Source organism: Populus alba, chromosome 11, assembly GCF_005239225.2.
Source record: "Populus alba chromosome 11, ASM523922v2, whole genome shotgun sequence".
Taxonomy (NCBI): domain Eukaryota; kingdom Viridiplantae; phylum Streptophyta; class Magnoliopsida; order Malpighiales; family Salicaceae; genus Populus; species Populus alba.
In genome coordinates this window covers 12,267,221-12,289,609 of record NC_133294.1, presented here as the reverse complement: position 1 = coordinate 12,289,609, position 22,389 = coordinate 12,267,221, and the positions used below count along the sequence as shown (strand labels likewise).

General features: G+C 31.5%; 2 protein-coding genes across 2 annotated transcripts; one reads left to right on the top strand and one right to left on the bottom strand.

Annotated features, from left to right (window-relative positions):
• The first annotated feature begins 5,456 nt into the window (after positions 1–5,456).
• On the top strand, positions 5,457–8,154 carry LOC118035372 (small ribosomal subunit protein uS4y). Its single transcript, XM_035040926.2, has 3 exons — positions 5,457–5,640; positions 6,355–6,736; positions 7,814–8,154. Exons 1-3 carry the CDS (start codon positions 5,613–5,615, stop codon positions 7,995–7,997), a joined length of 594 nt encoding a protein of 197 aa, XP_034896817.1. The 5' UTR covers positions 5,457–5,612; the 3' UTR covers positions 7,998–8,154.
• Positions 8,155–12,580: 4,426 nt separating this feature from the next.
• LOC118035341 (glucan endo-1,3-beta-glucosidase 12) lies at positions 12,581–15,089 on the bottom strand. The gene is made up of 3 exons (XM_035040864.2): positions 14,934–15,089; positions 13,534–14,844; positions 12,581–12,856 (listed from the first exon to the last, which is right to left on the bottom strand). Exons 1-3 carry the CDS (start codon positions 15,016–15,018, stop codon positions 12,822–12,824), a joined length of 1,431 nt encoding a protein of 476 aa, XP_034896755.1. The 5' UTR covers positions 15,019–15,089; the 3' UTR covers positions 12,581–12,821.
• Positions 15,090–22,389: the final 7,300 nt, after the last annotated feature.

Below are 22,389 nucleotides of genomic sequence, written 5' to 3'. Positions count from 1 at the left end.
TCCTTTATCATTTTTTTATTGAAATTTTTTATCTATCAAATTTGGTTCTCATTCTTTTGATTGTTACTTATTTTATTTAAAATAATATATGAAATGTTAATTATTATTATTTTAATTTCTTCATCTTTCATTTTTTTTTAGATTTGATCTCTATTATTTTGATTATTATTTATTTTATTTGAGATAATTTATGAATTTTTTTTTTTCAATTTCATTCTCATCCAACCTTTTAAGTTGTAAGATTTATTTTTTATTATTTTAATAAACTTGAAAAAAATAAAACATTAATAAGTTATTTTACAGCTTATTTTCCATGACATAACCAAACACTGGAAAATGTTTTTCAACTTATTTTTCATTACACTATCAAACATTGAAAAATAATTCACTTTCTCATAATTCACTATCTAAAAAAAAAATTATTTTCCAGCAAAACAAACGGGACCAAATTTTAAAATTGAGTATCTACGGTTGACCCTCATTTACAATAGTATTTAGCTTTATTTATACTATTACAAATTTTGAATTTGACTTACATAGGTAATTTGAATCCTATACTTATATTGATATTAAATAAAGAGGCTTATTAAATCATAATATAAGTTATGTTAGGTTATCAATATGAATTGTTCAAAATGATGCCTAGTGAATCCATAACTAATAGTTTACTAGAATGACTATAATCTTCTTGGTTTTACTTATACTAATACAAAATTTATAAGCAAAATTTTTAAACCGAAGACTTGGGAAGCAAAGATAATGGCAATTCAAGAAGCCAATGATCTCACCAAACTTCCATTAAAAGAGCTCATTGGTTCTTTAATAATATATAAAGCTTTAGGTGGTTTGATTTTACTTCCCAGGGTAATTGACTTTGAAAGGGCATCCCTTTCTCCTCTATAATTCAACCTTCAAGTTGAAAAAGAAATTTGAATTACCTTATTAGTGTGTACTTTCGTTTCTTTTTTATTGTCTCTCTATCTTGATAGCCATTGAACCATACTTTTAGCTCAACATAATATTGTAATTCAACCACATTACATGTCTCTATGTTCAAACCATTCAAAAATCTTGTTATTGTAGCCTCTGTATCCTCTATAATATTAGCTCTGATCATGGTAATCTCCATCTTATTATGATAATCCTCTACACTCTAAGACTCTTAGGCCAAACTTTACTATCTTTGAAATAATTATTTATAATAATAATGTCTTAAAATAAACCTCTTTCTTATGATTCCTTTTATCTCATCCCAAGTTTTTTATAAGTCTCTCTTCATTCCTTATTCTGTCTAAAATAATTTGATACTACCAAATAATAACATCGTAAGTAAACTTAATAACAACAAGTTTTTACTTCTTTTCTTCAAATCAATGATGATAATAAAAAATCAACAATACTTTCTTCTCATATTTCAAATATGCTTTAGGATCATTTTTGTCCTAAAAAACCAAAATTTTAATCTTAATACTACCTACACTTACAAACCTTCTACCCTCAAGATCTCTACGGACTAGCTCATCTTAAAGGCTTGCTACTTTAGTTCTTAATCCAACCGTCTCATTCATAACCTCTTCATATTTTTTATTCACCATCTCCAATTGTTATTGCATAACCAAATAACCACATTCTAGATTATTCCTATCATTTGACAGTGATAAACCACTTTTAGTTGACATCATCAAGATTTGAAAATCATATTAGTAGCAAGAGAAATATATCATCACACACTCTTTCATGTGTTTACACTCATTAAATGTCACTTCTCTTATGTTTCACATAATTTTTTGGCTTTTCACTATAATAAACTCACATTTCACAATTTACCACTTGATCTAAAAACTTTTAGTTCTTTAAGGAACTAATATAGAACAAATTAGAAAAATTAACCATTTAATAGTGCAATCCAAAATAATATATAGACTTAAAAGGCAATAAAAACCTAAAAATTATCAATACAAATCTATGAATACAAAATTATGAATAGCAAGCGAAATATAAAGAATACAAAGACATGAAAAAAATATATTAAAGAATAAGAAAGCTAATGAAATAAGAATCAAATAACCCAAATTAATCAAAGACAATATGTGTGTGTGTGCGCGCGTGCGTGTTGACTTTAGTCAAAACTAACAAGAAATAAAGTATTGACACAAAAACTACCTGTTATGAATTTTCTTTGTAATTTTTAGAAATAACCCAACAAAGTATATCTAAATAATTCCAAAACCAAGATGAGTCACTAAGATATCACAATAATAAAAAAGTTTCAAATTTGAGTTATTGCATCCAAGATTTGATGAAAACCTTTTTATTTTCTGGCCAAACCCTATTTTTTTTCCTTTTTTGATTTATTTGATCCTTTTTTAATGTAAACAACCAGATCACAAATAATCATTCTCTTCTAGATGAAAATAATGATAAAATAACATGAAAACTAAAAGATAAAGAGATGTAACCTGATTTTAAAGCGTTGCTTATATAGTAACTGAATTGAACCTCATGGATATAAAGATTCAAAAACCCATAGTCAAATCGACCATTTCCAAGAAAACTGAATTCAAGTTTGTGATTGAACTTGACACAACGATAACTTATAATGAGGCATCAAGACTATAGAAACTGAACCATTATCTAATGCCTATGAAGAAGCACAAATAAGTAGTATGGAAGATACCATGAAGCTTGGTTAATTCTGCGATGAGTCAAAGTAGTTCAATGAAAAACCTAATTAAAAAACTTTTCTCTCTCTCTCTCTCTCTCTCTCTCTCACACACACACACACATAATATATTATTCTGAAATCAAAGTCTGAAAAAAAAAAACTAATTACTAGTTAAATAACCCTATTATACTAGGTTAAAAGTCTGAGAAATTCTTAAAAAATTTAACAAAAGATATCTAAATAAAATAGAAAAAAAAATAAAACCAAATAAGAAACTAATACAAATCTTACATGGTAGCTTTTAGACTTTATCGCAAGGCTTTCCTAATGTGTGATCAATATGAAGTTTTAACTGTATATAAAATAAAGTCTTTGAAGTCTTTTAATAAAATTTCAGCTCAATGTTTGTTATCATAAAATGATGCACTATGAAAAATAAGCCCAAAAATCACCTCTAGTTGTCGAAATTAATTAGATAATTAAGTAAATGGATCAAGCCCCCTTTCATACATAGATAAAATTGACTAAAGTCTAATCATAACTTGTTGTGGCCTCTTTGAAATCTACATGTGGCCCAAATACTCTAAATAAGCTTATTGAACGCATATATGAGTTTTTTCACCCTTGATCTTGTAATTATCCCAACTAGAACTTCTATTAGATCCTTTAGTGTAGTTTGGATTGCTTCAAATACACCTACGAATAGGGAACTCAAGGTGTTGAGGAAATATTCAATTGTATTGGTTTAGAGTAATTAAAGCATTAAAGATCAAATTTGATTCTTTGAAAACTTTTATATACATATAATTTTGTCCTTTTATGGACTGGTTTCCAATTTTAGTTGTTGTTCTTTTTTATTTTAATTTGATCCTTTCATATTATTATTTTTTAGCAAATTGACTTCATAATTTTTTTTACCTAGATATAAAAGTCTCACAATGTCAAGGAAATGTTTTGGTGTTTGGTTTGTCAAAATATATTTAAATTATATTAATTTAGAGTAATAAGGGCTTAAGGGACCGAATTTGATTATGAAAAAAAAATGAGGGACTTAAGTTAAAGGAAAAGATTAAACTGATTGGTATGTGAAATGCATGTGCTAGAGAGTGGGAGAGGTCGCAATGCTTTGAGGGCATGTACGACCTCCTTTAGTGTATGTATTCTCATTCTTATTGGTGTGTTATCAACATCATTTTATTTTATCTTTTTACTTTTTTCTCCTCAAACTTCATGATGGTCATTCTAAATTTCAAAGTTATCCTCTTATTTTATTATCATTTTAAATTCCCTCCTTCTTTTTTTGATTACTAAGTTTTTGTCAGGATCCTTCTAAAATTTAAAATTGTTTTTAATCTCATCATTTAATAAAAATTTAAAGATTGTCCTTTTATTTTTTATTTTTCAAAATTTGTCCTCATTCTTCTAATTTTTATTTTTAGTTTTTGATCCTTTTATGAAATTGAATTTTCTTTTTATTTGCATCCTTCGATTAAAAAAAGGGCAAAATCTCTTCATAATTGATTTTTTTTTCTAATATGGTCCCCATTATGTTACTTTTTTTTTTGTCATTTTATAAAATTAATTTTTTTAAAAAAATTGAGCTTTATAATTTTCTTTGATTTCCTTTCAATTTAGTTATCTTGACCTCATTATCAGGACCACAAGTTTGACGTGGTTAGCCTAGGTCGATCTAGATCTATTTTTTAGTCATTGCATTTTAATTTAATATTTTTTTTTTAGTTTTATCCTTCAACATTAAGTTACTTAAGAATTGAGCTTCATAATATTTCTTGATTTTTCTTATATTAGGTTATCTCATTTATCTGATCAGGGTCATAAGGTTTTGTGGGCATGCCTGACTTTCTAGTTTATCTTTTTTTATCCTTTTCTAGATTTTTTTTCGTTATTATCCTTCTACATTGATTTTTTTAGGAACTAGGCTCCATCATTTTTTTATTTGCTTTCTCTTGCATATTTTGGTCTAATGAACCAACTTGCAAATTTTGCATGCTCATTCAGGTTGATTTAGGTTAGGATTTTTTTTTAAAATTTTGATATTCATTATTGAATTGAATTAAAACTGAGTTGCATCATTAATTTCTTTATTTTTTCAAGCTCTCATAAAAACTTCTTTTTGTTTGATTCAGTCCATGTATTATTATTATATGTTCTTTTATTATATAATTAAATGATACTAGTAGGGGGTGATCATTTTCGATTCGGTTCTATTTTTATCTAAAAATTAACCAAACCGAATTAAAAAAAAATCAAAACTGGTTCAAATCGACTGGTTTTGGCTCCATTCGGTTCGGTTATTTTAAAACAAAAACCAAAACCCAACCGATTGGTTTTGATTTGGTTCGGTTATTTTATATTAAAAATCAAAAACTATATATTTTTTTTTGTAATTTCTAATGAATTTAGTTTCGGTTTAACTCGGTTTTTTCCTGCTTGACTCGGTTTTTTATATTAATTTCGGTCTGGTTTAGTTTTTCAATTTCAAACTTATATAACCGAACCGAACCGGTCGGTTTTTTAAAATATATTTTTTTTTTCATGATTTGGTTTTTTTTTTTATTTTTTCTAATTAATTTAATCAATTTTTTAATTTTTTTTATAACCCCTGGATACCAGTATCAAATTTACAGCTTAAGTGACAAACTTTTTTTCTTACTTCTCGGAGCACACGCTCAAATATATATTTTTTTTCTCTAAATAAAAAAAAATTTCGGATATATTATTTTCTATTATTTAACATATCCTAAATTTTTTGCCTAATATTGGTTCCGGAGAGAACCCAAATAGATTATTTTAAAATCCAAGCTCCGTTTAAGTGAAGCCCATGCGCCTCTGGCACTCCATTCCTCGAAAAAGCTCATTAGGGTGTGCAGATCTTCCTTGCTGATCTCCGCTCACTCTGCTCTCTTGAAGACAAGCCGACTAAACCATGGTTCACGTCAATTTTTACAGAAACTGTATACCCTCTTTCTCTATGTCACTACCTCCCTAATCTGTTTTACGCGTTTGTAATGCTTAGTTCGATATCTGGGTGAATCTTGAATATTTTTTCTTCCTTGCATCCTCTTGGCTCTAATTATTTTTGTGGATACCATTAGTCGCCGTCTTCGCACATAATAACGTTTTGTAAGATTGAATTTTATCTGATTCCGTGTTTTTTTTCTTTTAAAAAAAAATATCAGATGAGAATGAATACCCATGCCTGAAAGATCATAATTTTAACCTGATAATGGTAGCAAGGCAATGGTCTTAGATCGCGTGATTTTTTGTGAGACAGGCATTTTGTCTGCTAATTATTCAGGACAGACAAAACACTAGATTTGAAAATTGATTATGAATGCCAAGTAGTAAATATGATTTTGTTTATTAGAAATTGATTATGAATGCCAAGTGGTAAATATGTCCAATTGGTATCTACTCGACATTGCGTTGCAAGATATTTTCTCTTTGTTAGCAATAAATCGAAACCTAAGCAATCGACCTTTTATTTTTATTAGATTTGAGTTTGGGTCAGCAGCCCATTTAATTTTCTGATCCAGGACAAATCTTCGAAGCTCATACCTTTTATTTTTATACCCTTTTATTCTTCATCAAAAGCTTAAAATAGCTTCTAAATTTGGTGATCTTATTTTTCTGTCATTAATTTGAATGTGCAATTTGGGTGGTTCTAGATGGGAAGACTTTCAAGAAGCCACGGCGTCCATATGAGAAGGAACGGTTGGATGCCGAGCTGAAACTTGTTGGAGAGTATGGGCTCCGTGCTAAGAGGGAGTTATGGAGGGTTCAATATGCCTTGAGCCGCATCCGTAATGCTGCAAGAATGCTTCTCACCCTGGATGAAAAGAATCCACGCCGAATATTTGAAGGTGAAGCCCTTCTCCGCAGGATGAACAGGTATGGTCTTCTGGAGGAGAACCAGAACAAGCTTGATTATGTCCTGGCCCTCACTGTTGAGAGCTTCCTTGAGCGTCGCCTCCAGACCCTTGTGTTCAAGGCTGGCATGGCGAAGTCTATTCACCATGCTCGCGTGCTCATCAAGCAGAGGCACATTAGGTAAAATTAGTTATTTTTTGTTTGCTAGAATAATATTGTTGTTTCTTACATTATTTTTATAGTACACAATTTCGTTGTTTGCTTAATAAAGTGTCGTTGTGAACAGTAGTTGCTCTTGTTCTTTAGTTGCGTACTGTGTTAATGGTGTTCTATGCTCCTCTTTGGTTGCTGTTTTTTAATTAAGGTACTTGCTACTAGCGGGGCAAGTGTAGATGAGTGACTGTTTGTTGATGAATGCAAGTATTTTATCATCAAATTGACAGCTTAGAAAAAAAGGCTTTACAGCATTTCTAATTTTAGGCATGTAAGATTGCCCTGTTTTTTTTTTTTTATTATTATTGTCATAAACTTTACTTAATCTGGATTAAGTAAAGTTGTGGTTTACATACCAAAGTATCTATTTCATATTAAATAGATTTTACTCTTGTTTCTTCAATTAAGCACAGCATAACAAGTTACTTTCCATGTACCCTACTCTCCAATGCCATTTGTTTTGTGGAGTTCCTCCTTTTGCCATTGTTTCTAGAGCTTTCAAAAATTGGAGAGGTGCCAATACAGTGGTGAGCAATGCATTTGTGTCTTGTCATCAGTGAGCTCGACTGGAATTATCAGTGGACATATTTTATTGCCCCTGGTGTTTTACTTTTTTTGGTTTCCTGTATGTGTCATATAGGCTTGTTCTTAATTGGGAGCCTAAAATCTGCAAATCCACAACCCATTATTAGTACTTTAATAGTTCAATTTTATACATCGAGGCATATATGAGGAACTAATCTACAAGTTTTCTTTCTACGAGAAATATGATAACAAGACTTTGGTAATTCATTGGTATTACCTCAATGGTCAATTTATCATCTTTCTTACTTGGGGATTTTTCTGTTACTATAGTTAGGAAGCACTATATTAGAATATGGAAGATTGCGTGTGAGAAATTCCACATTTTGGATCAAACTTTGGTTGCCAATGCTCTGCTTACTCTGGGCTGTTTATCCCCTAGTAATCGTAAGAGAATTTTGTTGGAAGATGCTGAGGTAAGTGTTTTTCTTCCAATGCTGATTTTATTTATTTTATTCTCAGGGTTGGAAGGCAGGCTGTTAACATTCCATCTTTTATGGTGAGGGTTGACTCCCAGAAACACATTGATTTCTCTCTGACAAGTCCACTTGGAGGTGGCCGTCCTGGAAGAGTGAAGAGAAAGAATCAGAAGGCTGCTGCCAAGAAGGCTTCTGGTGGAGATGGTGATGAAGAGGATGAGGAATGAATACCTGAATAGTAGGCTAGCATCTCTCAGAACCTTGTTTTCAGTCCCTTTTTAACTAAATTTTCATAAGCATATTTGGTTGTATTCGAACTAGAACATGATTTTGTTTACTAGCGAAAAATTAAGGTCTAATGCAGATCTGCTTTTTTCTGTCAAATGCATTAAATGCCTCTCAAACTAAAACATTTAATAATAATAACATTTAATATTTATTATCTTTCATTCCCTTTTCTAATTTATTTCTCCACCATTAGCCTTCAAATTTATCCAATCTATAAAACTATCCAATGCAATATCAAATTTAAAGTTCAAGCCATAAGCTTTAAAAACCTTTCAGTTTAATTTTGATTTAAAGTTTTAGAATAATTTATTTTTATCCTTTCCCTCTTCAATTTTGAGTTGATGAAACTTAATTTTTACAGTTTATCAAAATTAATTAATTAGTTCATGCAAAAAATAAATAATTAATTTAAATAAAAACTATTAAATTAAGTATAATAATTTAAATAAAGAGCTTGACTTGCAATTGAATAACAACCCTATTATCACCTTATTATCATGAGCGCACTGAATGTTAAGGCATATAAGATACTAGCACGGCATATAATATGTCTTTGGTTTTGGATTGATTGAAGGGGAAGTAGGATTTCTTGATGGTGAGTTTAGATGACTTTGATTTCATCCTTGGTTTGAAGAAAGCAAAGGTTACTCTAATGTCATCATACCTTGACGGTATCATGGTTGCTAATGAGTTATGTCCTTATTTTGTTCTTATCATGAGTTTTTGACGGTTAACGGCATTAATAAATGGGAAGACATGGTTTTCAACCATTTCTATTAACAAAGCAATAAGTGTGAGGAAGTCTTCCTTACAAGAATAATGAATAAGAAATTGAACCGGAGTAGTGAGGTGTCGAATGCTACTGCATAAGTGCCTGGATAATATGAGTATGTTTTAGAGTTGTTGAAAAAACATCTATTTAGAAGGGGTATTAATCAATGAATTGAGTTGGTTCTAGGAGCAACACCACCATCTCATCCCTCATATTGTATGTCACCTATGGAGTTGGTTGAATGAGAAAATAGTGGGAGTTAATTGACATTGGATTCACTCAACCTTCCAAAGCTCTATATGTTGCTCTTGTTTTGCTTTCGAAGAAGACAGATGAAAGCCTTAGGATGTGTATCGATTACCAAGCACTGAATAAGGTAACTATCAAGAAAACATATATAGTGCATCTGATTCAAGACTTGAAGGAGAGTCTAAGTGGAGTGTCTATCTTCACAAAGTTGGATTTGCGATTAGGTTATTGGCAAGTGAGGATTGTTGAGGGAGATGAATAAAAAATAATATGTATAACGAGGTATGATGCATGCAAGTTTTTGACAATTCCTATTGATTTAAAAAATACTCTAGCTACATTTTGCAACTTAATGAATGATTTGTATGAATACTTAGATGATTTTGTTGTGGTTTATCTAGATGATATTGTAATAGTCGGAGTGTGAGAGATCACATAATACATATCTTAAAGGTTAAGTAGGTTGAAGGAAATATAAAATGTATGTGAATAGAGAAAAATGAGTTTACAAGGGCAAAAATTATGCTTTATGTCATTTGATGGATAAAGATATGTTGCGGATGGATCTTAGAAAAGTACATGCTATTTTAGATTGACTAGTGTCAACAACCATCCCTGAGTTACAGTCATTCCTAGAACTAATAATTTATTACCAACAAAAAGGCAGCCTTTATCTGATTCGTTAAAGAAAAACTAAAGGTGGGAATGGATAGATGTATGTCAGTGAGCTTTTGATAAGTTGAAAACAACAATGTTTTTTGCTCTAATGCTAAGACTACCAAATTTTGAGTGTCTTTTGAGGTGTATACCGATGCTTTAGATAAGGTAATTGGTGAGGTATAGGTACAAGACACATCCAATAGCATTTGAAAGCCCAAAACTAAATGGGGCTAAACAAATATACTCCACACTTGAGAAAAAATGACTATGTTGGAGCATTGTCTTGGTGTGTAGAGAATGTATCTATTATGACAAATATTATGACAAATACTTACATAAGAAATTGTCATAACAGCAAGCTCGCTGGCAGGAGTTTCTGACTGAATATGATTTTGTATGGGAACATAAGCCATAACGACACAACTAGGTTACAAATACTTTAAGTAGGCGAGAGGTGCTTGCTACTCTATTTGTTATTGTGCAGGTGAAATCTGATATGCTGGAGAGATTACATCAGGTTGTCGAGAAAGAAACAACCTATATGAAGTTGATTAGTCTACTAGGAGAGTAAAGTGTATGATGATATTGGTTGGAAAATGACATTTTTTTATACAAAAGAGGTTGAATATATGTGCCTAATGAGAAGCTAAGGAAGCATTTGATCATGGAGACTTGTGATCTATAATGGGTAGGTCATTCGAGAATGGAAAGAATAATGGCATTTTTGTTTCAAACCTATTACTAGCTAAAAATGGTAAAGGAAGTCCCTTGGACCCGCGAACTTGGAACTACGATCAAAATGGCAGGAATTGGGTCCTGACATGAACTATATGTAAAAATATATCTCATGTTCCAACAAAACAAGGTGAGGTTGTTGCAAACATTACCCTTTCAAAAAAGACCATGGGTATTGGTTTTAATGGATTTGGTTGTTGGGTTTCCAAAAGTTGATGGTGGTAATGGACAAGTTTACCAAGAATGCAGTATTCATTGATACTCCAATGATATTCATTGCTACAGTTCACAAGCAAATTTTGAACAATTTTGTGTTTTTTTTTTTATTATTATTATTAACGTGGATGTCTGGATTAGTTTACGCGTATCTCGACAAATCTCACGAGTCTTGAAATTAATAATTATATAAGCTTCTAGTAATCCTGAAGTTTATAAAATTTAAAACCAGTGATTTTTAGAAAAGGATAAAAAAAAAAATCATCCATTTTCATTATGAAATACTCATGCAATATACCAATAAAAATTGAGTAAATCAGTATTTATCTTTCATAGGGTTCCGTCTGGAGCAAACCTTGACAATTTTGTGTTTTAGCAAACCTAGACAGTTTTGTGCTTTACTCCAATATATTCAATGCTAATGCTAATTTATCAATTTGATCGATCTCTCGAGAAATCTGTTTAACAAATTATATATAAACATAGCTTTTTTTTTATTGAAGTATATTATTCTTTAAACCTTTGCAAGGGCATGATTAAGACGATACACAACCTATTTATACAATGATAAACATAGCTTTTTCTATCAAAGTACATTATTCTTTAAACCTCTGTAATTTACGGCCAGCTTCATTTTCTTGTGCAAGAAAAAATTCTAAAATTACATGTTTTACTAAAAGATAAAAAAAATATGGCCAACACATTCAACCTCGTAAGAATTCCTGCACACCTGTTAATCATCTTATTAAACAAGTTAGAAAGAGCGTACATGGTGCTGTTATAATATTGGTCATAGTTTTTAGACTCGATTTAAAACTCGAGTTTTAGGTTTTGATTGGGTTAATTCTTTTATTTTTTAATAAAAAAACATCATTTTAGTAATAAAAAAATAATAATTGAATTACAACTGGATTTTTGACCAGGTCTTGCCGGGTCACCAGATCATACTAGATTTTTTCTTCAACTTAGCTTAATTTCAGCTATGATCATCGATCTTATCATCCATCTCTCTTCTCTTTCAATTCAACAAGTCTTCAGGTAAATTGTCAAAATTGTTCCAGAGCTTGAAAAGGAAACCCCATAGGAAAATTAGACGTTAGAGAGTGAATTATGCAAAAGAATTCTTGAACAAATTTCTTACACGAAAATCTTGTGCGTAGCAAGTCTTCAGGTAAATTGTCAAAAATGTTCCAGAGCTTGAAAAGGAAACCCATAAGAAAATTAGACGTTACAGAGTCAATTATGCAAAAGAATTCTTGAACAAAAATTTCTCACACGAAAATCTTGTGCGTAGCAAGTCTTCAGGTAAATTGTCAAAGTTGTTCCAGAGCTTGAAAAGGAAACCCATATGAAAATTAGACGTTACAGAGTCAATTATGCAAAAAGAATTCTTGAACAAAAATTTCTCACACGAAAATCTTGTGCGTAGCATGTCTTCAGGTAAATTGTCAAAGTTGTTCCAGAGCTTGAAAAGGAAACCCATATGAAAATTAGACGTTACAGAGTCAATTATGCAAAAGAATTCTTGAACAAAAATTTCTCACACGAAAATCTTGTGCGTAGCATGTCTTCAGGTAAATTGTCAAAGTTGTTCCAGAGCTTGAAAAGGAAACCCATATGAAAATTAGACGTTACAGAGTCAATTATGCAAAAGAATTCTTGAACAAAAATTTCTCACACGAAAATCTTGTGCGTAGCATGTCTTCAGGTAAATTGTCAAAGTTGTTCCAGAGCTTGAAAAGGAAACCCATATGAAAATTAGACGTTACAGAGTGAATTATGCTTTCTTACACGAAAATCTTGTGCGTAGCAAGTCTTCAGGTAAATTGTCAAAAATGTTCCAGAGCTTGAAAAGGAAACCCATATGAAAATTAGACGTTACGGAGTGAATTATGCAAAAGAATTCTTGAACAAATTTCATATACGAAAATCTTATGCGTAGAATAGATGATAAGATATACAAAGAGAAATCTGTGTCTGTTTGTATAATAAATTACAAAGAGAAGAGCGACAACTCCACTTGAACTGTATGGAGCAAGAAAATTTGCTATAACATGTCTAGGACGACGAAAGAATTACACCAATCTCTAAAGCAAATCTCCTTCCAAAATTCGCCATCATCATGGCATGTTCAGTATCCAGTCGGGAACTTGCAATTTCCAAATCCTGCAGCACAAAGTATTTCATCGTGTCAGGTGATGAGCTAGAGATTTTTATCATATAAATTACTTGAACATGGCCGCAATTACACACATCAATTAGGATAAAACAAGCACGTAATGTTGAAAATCTCAACATCAATTATTATCTCTTACTTGCTCATTTTCATACTCTTTTTTTTTAATGGAGACTGTCTTATTCTTCAACGTCTACTCTATCTGTCCACATAGCTAGGTCAATTATTATCTCTTACTTGCTAATTTTCTTACTCTTTTTTTTTTTTTAAATGAAGACAGAATGTCTTATTCTTCAACGTCTACTCTACCTGTCCACGTAACGACGTCACACTTAAGACTTCAGTAATAAATAAGCTTATGTATCTACGGTTCATATGTCAGCTTACTGTCGAAAGTAATGTCTTTATCTATTTTTCAAACTACAGGGAAACAAATATTTGCCCTCAATCTGTAATTGGTTTAAAATTATTGGATTCGCTGCATTTCATGTACAAATCCCAATACCCTATGTGTGATAATTTGTTGGGTTTTTTTCTTCCAGGCGGTCGGTGTTTAAGGACGGAAATCAGATTCAAATCCAAGAGACATGAACTGACTTTAATGGCGGAATCATATTTCATAAATCACAGGTGAACGTAGTGAAAAGATCATTAGAGAGATACTTACTAGGTTGTTGCGTAACCACATAAGCCGCGCCACCAAAATCGCAAGTGCCGGCACCACGAGCTTTCTTTTGATAGTAACTGTTGAAGGCATACGATGCGTGCGCCTCCACCGTGTTTGGATTGTAGCAAGTGGAACCGGACTGAATCGGACGGCAATCAGCCCCTCCCTCGCCACAAGCATAATCGAGCCCAGCTTGGAGTTTCTCAGCTCCCGCTTTCCCATTGGCCACGCACCAAGTTTGACCCACTGATGATGTCGTCGACACATCACCGCCACTCTGTACGGTCGGGGCCGGACTGTTGCTCTTGTTGACCGGCACTGACTGGCCATTCCCTAGCTGCTCGAGCGTAAACGGGACGTCGTACACTTTCTTCTCATTTGGATAAAACAAACCATAGTTTCTTTCAGATGTGGGACCCGGTTTCTGGTTCTCATTAAACAATGCAAACAAGTAAACGTTAAGTGGTTCCTGCGGTCTCAGGGGGGTCCCATTTCCTGTCAGAACTCTCTTCACTAAATTTCCGTTATACGAAGCCGCATTTGCTTCACCGGCACCAACCTCATCCTCGTTCCCTAAGGAAGGCCATCCAGTTTCTGTCACCACCATCTTTACGTCGTTGTATTGAATAGCTGACATGGCTGCATGAACGGCGTCGAGTTGGGCCTCCAAGAGGCTATTGTATTTTAACCCGTTACCCGAATCCACCACACCCTGGTTCTCTTTAAGCAAAGCATAATCCAAGGAGATTACATCAGAGTTTGCAGCGTATGCGAAGAAAGGGTATGCGTTAACCATAAGATATGACCCGGTTTGACGTAGAAAATCCAACATTGGTTTAATAACGGGTCCAATCAATTCGGTTTTGAAGGATCCGGCTGAAGACGGGTAGGAGCTTTGAAGTGCACTGAGAGCGATAGGAGATGAGATTTTAATAGAAGAAAGATTGAACTTGACAAGCGAATTGTGAACATTCTTCATGGCTGGTACGAGGAAAGGTGTTGTGTTTTTCGGGTCAACAAATACTTCATTGCCAACAGCAATGGCTTCAATCTTTGTTTGGGGGAAATGCTGAGAGATGTTGCCCTTGACCCAGGAGTCAGCAAATGACTGGTCTGCAGCAACAGAGGAGAGGAGCTCGTTGGGGAGCGCCACAACAACGTTTATGGACGAGCCGGCGAGTGCTGTCAAAACGCCTGAGTCTGTGTCGTAGAGCTTGACCCTGTTGATTCCCTGTGATTTCAGAAGGCTTACCACTTCTGCTGGTGCTGGCAAGTTGTTGGCTACTCTGCCATAGTTCACTCCTATCGTACCTGCAAAGAACATTGTTATACATACAAGACATAGGGAACAAAACAATTACGCACTGCAAGAAACTAAGCTTCAAGAACGGTACACGTACCAGCGGCGGAGGCATAGAAAAAGGAAAAGGAAGAGAAGGAGAGCAGTAATAGAAAGGAGAAGGTGAAGGTACTGAGGGATGTCATGCTCCGGTGGTTCTTAGAGAGAGTGCAGGGCTAGCTATGGATGGGATTCGGTTGCCTCTTACGTGCTGGGGGATTCATTTTTATAGGCTGAATTGCTGAGTTGGGTGGGGTTCATCATGGGCAGGTGGGGTTGGAGAGAGGTGGAGCCCACGTTGGTTTTGCAGAAAAATACACAGCCCGATAGGTAAATACGGCAACGCGGAGCCAACGGAAACCACCCACCCTCGACACTTTCTGGTGCGGTTGGCGTTGGTGTTGGATATCTTGGCTAAAACTCAAAGCCACACGGCCGTACACGTGTCTAATATCATTTAATTAGATGATAGCAGGAGGACTTTTGGTGTCTCTGTTTACACAGTTTCCATAATAAATTTTGTTTCTTAAAATTATTATTTTTAGATATTTTTAATGTGACAATGTTGAAATATTTTTAAATAAAAAATAATTTAAAAAATAATATCCGATGCTGTACCAAAATATACCTGATCATCTGAGGCATGGTAGCAGTATGGTGGCCTACTTTTCTGACTAAAACGCATCATTTCATTGCGTTGGACATAACGGATCTTTTTGTACTGCGGATGGGATTTCTTTTTATTAGTATTATTATTATTATGATTTTCTCTCGTGCCATTTCGAACGTTGGATTGCCAGCTGTACTACTTTGGCTGGGCTGTCTTGTCTTGTGTTCGTTAAGCGATGACATTACCATGTGGACATTTTTTTTTTATCTTCGTTATGATGACAAGTTATGCTTTTTCTTCGGTGGTTCAACTTAAGGTAAGGCAAGTAGGTTTGAATCCAACTATTAAATTCCTCTTCTTTGTTATTGCGTTAGGTAAATTTCATTTTTTTTAATTAATTTTTTATATATTATTTAGATAATTTTAATGTACTCAAATTAAAAATATTTTTTAAAAAAACTAAAAAATTATTATATTAATATATTTTCGAGTGAAATACAATTTTGAAAAAAACAATCATTATCATATTTTCAAATACAAATATTATCAAAATATCTTGATATTAAAAAATAATTTTAAAAAATAAAAAATATTATATTAATATATTATTAACACATTTTCAAATTCATATACTGTTAAAATAGAGAATTATCACGTTTGTGCATGTACCCTAGGATGTGATCCTAGCACCTATGAAAGCGTGTGAAATGCAAAAGATTACCTCTGTAAGTTATCTTTTTAATCTTATCTTTAGTCATTTGATTATATAAAAATAAGATAATGTTTTGATAAATAATTGAAAATCTATGTCTGTACTTGTTTTTTATTAAAATGAAATTAGATACTAAAATATGAAAAACTTAAATTTAAATTTATTTAATATAAAAAGGAAGAGAAAAGAAGATAACACCTGTTTATTTTTACGTTTCAAAAGTATTTTTAAAAAAGAAATTTAAAAATTTTATTTATTTTTACTTTAAATTAATATTTTTTGGTATTTTCAAATTATTTTGATATGCTGATATCAAAAATAATTTTTTAAAAATAAAAAAATATTATTTTAATATATTTTAAATAAAAAAAAACAATTTAAAAATCAACTTTATTGTATTATCATTAATTTATAATAAAAATAATTATGGAAATCACCCAAACAAGTATGACGAGGTAGGTTCCTTGACATTTGGTGCAGACAAGGGACGGTCATGGGTTCATACTTGAAGAAGGATTAAGTGTACTTTGGCTGCCTGCTCGTGGAAATAATGGAGCCGTTGCATTTCCTCCTTTCACTTTGCTTTTGTTGAAAAATATCAGACTTAGTGTGGTGCAATTGATCACCATAACTACATGGATAAGGGGAAAAAAATAAAGAAAATATTTAAATATTAAGCATGGTGATAAAAATAAAAAAAAATAAAAAATTGCTTTCTCTCTTGAGAGAGAGAGAGTCAGAGAAGCCATGTATGAGACGTGTCCTAATATAAGAAGGAGGTCCTATTTATGATGGAAAAAGACAAGGTATTGATAAGGAAATTTGAAGATGCTCTAAACATAAGTGCCATGTGGCCTGAACTTGTCCAATGATAAGATGACAAGTGGCCCGACCTTCAATGAAGGAACTTGAAAGTCCTGTAATGGATGGCATGTGGTCGGGCTTGGATTACATGGTATTGTCACGAATTCATACCTTAGATCGAAAATTTCACGGGTTAAATATAATATCTTGATATTTTAAAAATTCTTCATTTATTATACATTAAACTTTTAACTTCCATGCATTTGTACTTTTTTTATAAGGTTATACATAACAAAAAATCTATATTACAAGTTAAAAAAAAACTAATAAGTTTATAAAATTAGTTGAATGCTTACTCATTGTTTTTTTTATTTTTATTAAAATAGTGAAAACCACCATTGAACATAAACACAACAAACAATACCCCCTAAACCAACACTTGTTGATTTTTCACCCTAAACGTCATTATTTCTTCAATTTTCCCCTTATTATGTATCTATTGAGAAATTAAATAAGAAAACCCATAAAAATCATCTCAACTCCACCTTTTTTCTCTATTAATAAACATATTTTTCTGAGTTGGTAAGAAAAAAGAAGAATTGGTAGGACTTCCATGAGTTTTTTCTTCAATTTCTCAAAACAATTCTAATAGAGAATCATATTAAAAAAATTCATATTATTTAGAATAAAAATCATAGAAATTTTTAGTTAAGAAGGATATTTGTTTTTCTACTTTAAGTTGAGGACTTTTTCCACTTAGCCTTATATATATATTAGCAAACATGCCTCAGTCCTTCGTATAATTTTATTAAAAATTTTAAAAGCTTAGGGTTAAATTAAATTAAAATAAAACTGATTCCAACAAACATTTATTTCATTCCTAGCAAAGATGTTCAAATGCAAGGGTATTCTTTTAAGTGTTATTGTGCTTGTTATAAGTAAATAATGAAAAATGGAAAATGCACATAAGTTTCATTTGAGATGAAAGTCATAATTTTTAATATAAGATTAACCAAATATATTGTTGTAACCTGATTTTAACCCTCTATTTTCTAAATATTTTCTAAAAATTAAAAAAAAAAAAAAAGTGTTTTCAGCCATTTGCATGTACATTTTATGATTTTTAATTTGTTTTAAAAATTAAAATTAAAATTAAAAAAAATATTTTTTAAACACATTGACACTGTTTTCATGATTTTAATATCTTTTTGAAAAAAACTTAAAACTCAAAAATATATTGTTGACATGTTTCTATTGTAACCAGCAATATATTTTTAACATGTTTCTATTGTAACCAGCATGTTAGTGAAATCCTAACATGAACACATCGATCAGCAACCAATTAACCATGTAGAAGAAGAAGACCTGAAACTTGAAGCGGTATGATCTATCTCTTGCATTATTGGTGAAGCTCACATGTAAACCCTTAGTTAAAAATATTATGGTGCTACAAAAGTATTGAAAAAGGTTAACCCAATAATAAAAATACGATATGTATATTATATATATATATATATAATTGGAATGAATTTTTATGGATTAAAACTTCAATGTAAGGTAAGTTGTAAAAATAGATTGAGATGGGATACTTAGGCAAACAAAAAATTTACTTGAATTGCAATATAATGGTAGTATTGTAAATATAAATTATAAGGGGCATGTAAATAGCTTTCTTGGCTTCTCAAGGAAGCCAAAAGCTTTTGAACAATTGAGAAGAAGGGGGTAATGATTTCTTGATTTCTTTTTTATTTTCTTAAATTAAAACACTTAAAGAGAGGAAGTTTTAAGTATTTAGAGAAGCTTTTAAGGATTTAGGAAGGGATTTCAAGCTTTTAGTAAGGATTAAAAAACTACAAAACTAAGGTTTAGAGCTTGAAAAAAGTAGCGAGAGTGAGGAAGAATAAAGGAAATCCTTGTTAAATCATCCTTGTTTTAGTGTTATTCAGAGGTAAGAAACACTTTCACCTTGATTGATTTAAAGTTTTGGTATGATTTGAGAAGTGGATCATTTTAATATCATTATGAAAATTTGAATTTTGTATGTTATGTATGTAGATTATTGTTTTTATGTTCTGATGATGTCCTAGGCAATAATGAATGGGTTAAGTGATAATTAGAAGAAAATTTAAAAATGAAATAGTTGTTCTTGTGTAATGAGGGTTTTGGGCAGACTAGATCAAAGAGAAATTGGACTTGTTGGATCAATAGACTTATAAATCATGATAAATAGTGTTAAAGGAAGAATTTAATGAATGGGTAGTGAATTAATTTCCAAAATCCAAGGAAAAAAAAAAAGAAGCATACCCCTTCACTATTAGAATGTTTCGACCTAGTGTGTGAGCATAGAGTTTTGCATTTATTTGATGATATTATCATGCATTTTGGTGAGAATTATGTTCATTATATTGAAAATGAGTGAGAAACGTATTAATTATAGAAAATTTAGGAAAATTCATACTTATTGTGATGCAAATCAGCTCACAAACACCATCAACAATTCATTATATGTTCTAACTGGGTTAATTATAAGGTCCAAAGAAAAGGTATTGAAGGAAGCATTGAATAACCTTGTTTTACAAGTTTTAGCCAGGGATAACATAGGAGATCTATTGGAGCATCAAGATGAGACATTAGTCCATTTAATTCAAGTGCAAGAGAGGTCCAATCCAACCTTATTTAGGCTCTAAAATTTTGGTAAAAAGACTGCCAATTTTTCCCAAGCCTTATCTTTTATGATTCCTTATGTTTTATGGATTCCATATTAACTAAGAAGTCATTATAGTTTGTGGAAATATTAATTATTTTCTTTATGTATTAAGGTTTTATATTTAAATTGGTTTCCATTTCAGATTAGGAAAGTATGCAACAATCTATGCTTGAAGAGGAAACAAAATGGCAACAACTTCTCCTCCAAAAAAAGGAAGTAAGAGGTAACAAGTTTTCCTTGTTTTCAAGGAAAATAGTGACAACAACAAGATTCTACATAAAACCTTGTTTCATATTTATTTAGTTTTTCTTTTCTTCTTCTTCTCTCATGGCAGCAAAGATAAGTTATTCTCATGGGTTTTATTTATATTATAACTTATATTTTGGCTATCTAATGGGGGCAACATCTTTGTCATTGTTTTTAATAGGCTTAGTTTGTATTGGATTTGAGTTTGATTAATTAGCTAAGACCAAAGGCTTGATTAGGCTTAATTAATAATTAGTACTCAGATATGGCCCAAAGCTTGTTTGGGTCCATACATTTAGGTTTATTAGTATATGTTTTAGGTTAGTTTTGTAAATGGATCAATTTAGTCCAAAAAAGTACATCTATTTTATTTTTAAAAGTATAAATATTCTTTGTAAGGAAAAAAATATTCAGACATGATAATGCTATTGCTACCAGATTTATTCAGCTTGTGTGAGAGAGATTCTCACATTGTTTGGTTCTATGATGAATTAAATTGACTTTATAAAAAAATAATTGGCTTCATGACATTTTCCTTATACTTCTCATTCACAAATTGGTATTTGTAGGGTGGAGGTTCTTATTCTAATAGTGTTAATGCCTTATGAAAAGTTTTCATTGTATCACACTTCTATTAGACTTGTTTTGGCTTTTCAAGATTTATTGACAATCTAGTTGGGGTTGTGTGACCATAAGATCACGAGGTTCATATTAGTTGGTATCAGAACTAGGCTCTGAAATCAAGTTATATCTTTTTAAAAACTTTGTTTTCTTTATGTTTCATAAGTTTAGTTGTGTTTTTCACTCTTCTTCTTTTTGTGTTTTAGAATCTTAGTACCAGAAAAAAAAAATATTATTGTTTCATTTTGTTACCATCTCTAAATATAGTAACATAAAAAGTAAAAAAAAAAAAAAAGGGAGAATAGATGTTATTCAAGCTAGTTTCAATTTTATCATGAAAACATAAACAATAAAGAAACCAAATAAAGCCATCTTGAAATCACCTCAAAGTCGATATATTAGTTATTTAAGGTGAAGTCACACTATATATTAAATTTGGGCTCTTTCTGATATTGTTTTATTAGGGTTTCAATTCTTAGTTAAATTTTATCGCAAATTGATCATATACAGGTTTTCGATACTTGGGTATAAGAAAGAAATCTATAAACTTAAATCATGAGGTTTGCATGTGATCGATCACGTGGTCACGCAACCCACAACAAGATTAACAACGAATCTTAAAAAGTCAAACCAGGTTTGATAAGAGCATGACATGTGACACAATGAAGACATATCTTATGACACCAATATTATTGGAATAATAATCCTCACCCTATGAATACCAATTCACGAACGAGAAGTACAAGGAAGATGCCACAAAATCAGTTAATCTTTGATAAGTCAATTTAGCTCATTAAAGAACTAAAAAATACAAGAATCTCTCTCACACAAGCTGAATAAATTTGGTTGCAATAGTATTATCATGTTTGAATATTTTATTCTTACAAATAGTATTTAAACTCTTAAAAATAAAAACTCTAATGGATATACCCTTGTGGGCTAAATTGACCTACTTACAAAACTGATCCAAACCTATATTAATAAACCCAAATGTATGAACCCAAATAGAGCTATAGCTTAGAACTAATTATTAATTAAGCTTAAACAAGTCTCGGGTCTTAGCTAATTAATCAAGCCCAAGACCAATATAAACTAAGCTTTTTATAAACAATAGCAAGGTTATTGGCCCCATTAGATAGTCTAAATAGAAGTTATAACAAAAATAAAACCCATGAGAATAAATTATCATTGATGTTGTGAGAGAATAAGAAGAAAAGAAACAAAATAAATATGAAACAAGACTTTATATAGAACCTTGTTGTTGCCACTATTTTCCTTGAAAACAAGGAAAACTTATTACCTGTTACTTCCTTATTTTGGATGAGAAGTTATTGCCACTTTGTTTCCTCTTCAAGCAAGGACTTCTTTGTTTTCTTTGTTGCATACTTTTCTAATCTAACATGGAAACCAATAAATATAAAATCCTAATAAATAAAAGAAATAATTAATTTTATCACAAACCATAGACTCTCCACAATTAATATGGAATCATAAAACATATGGAATCATAAAAGACAAGGCTAGCTGAAACTTGAGGAAAATTGACAACCTTGTTATTGAAATTTTAAGGCCCAAATAAGGTTAAATTGGACCCCTCTTGCTCTTGAATTAAATGGATGAAAGCCTCCTCTTGATGCTCCAATAGATCTCCTATATTAGCCTTAGTCGAAACCTATAAAATAACTCATTTAATGTTTCCTTCAATACCTTTGCTTTGGACCTTGTAATTAGTCCAACTGGAACATGCAATATGTCTTTGATGGTGTTTTTGGGCTGATCCGATCCGCTTCATCTTTGTTAGAAGCATAATTTGTCCA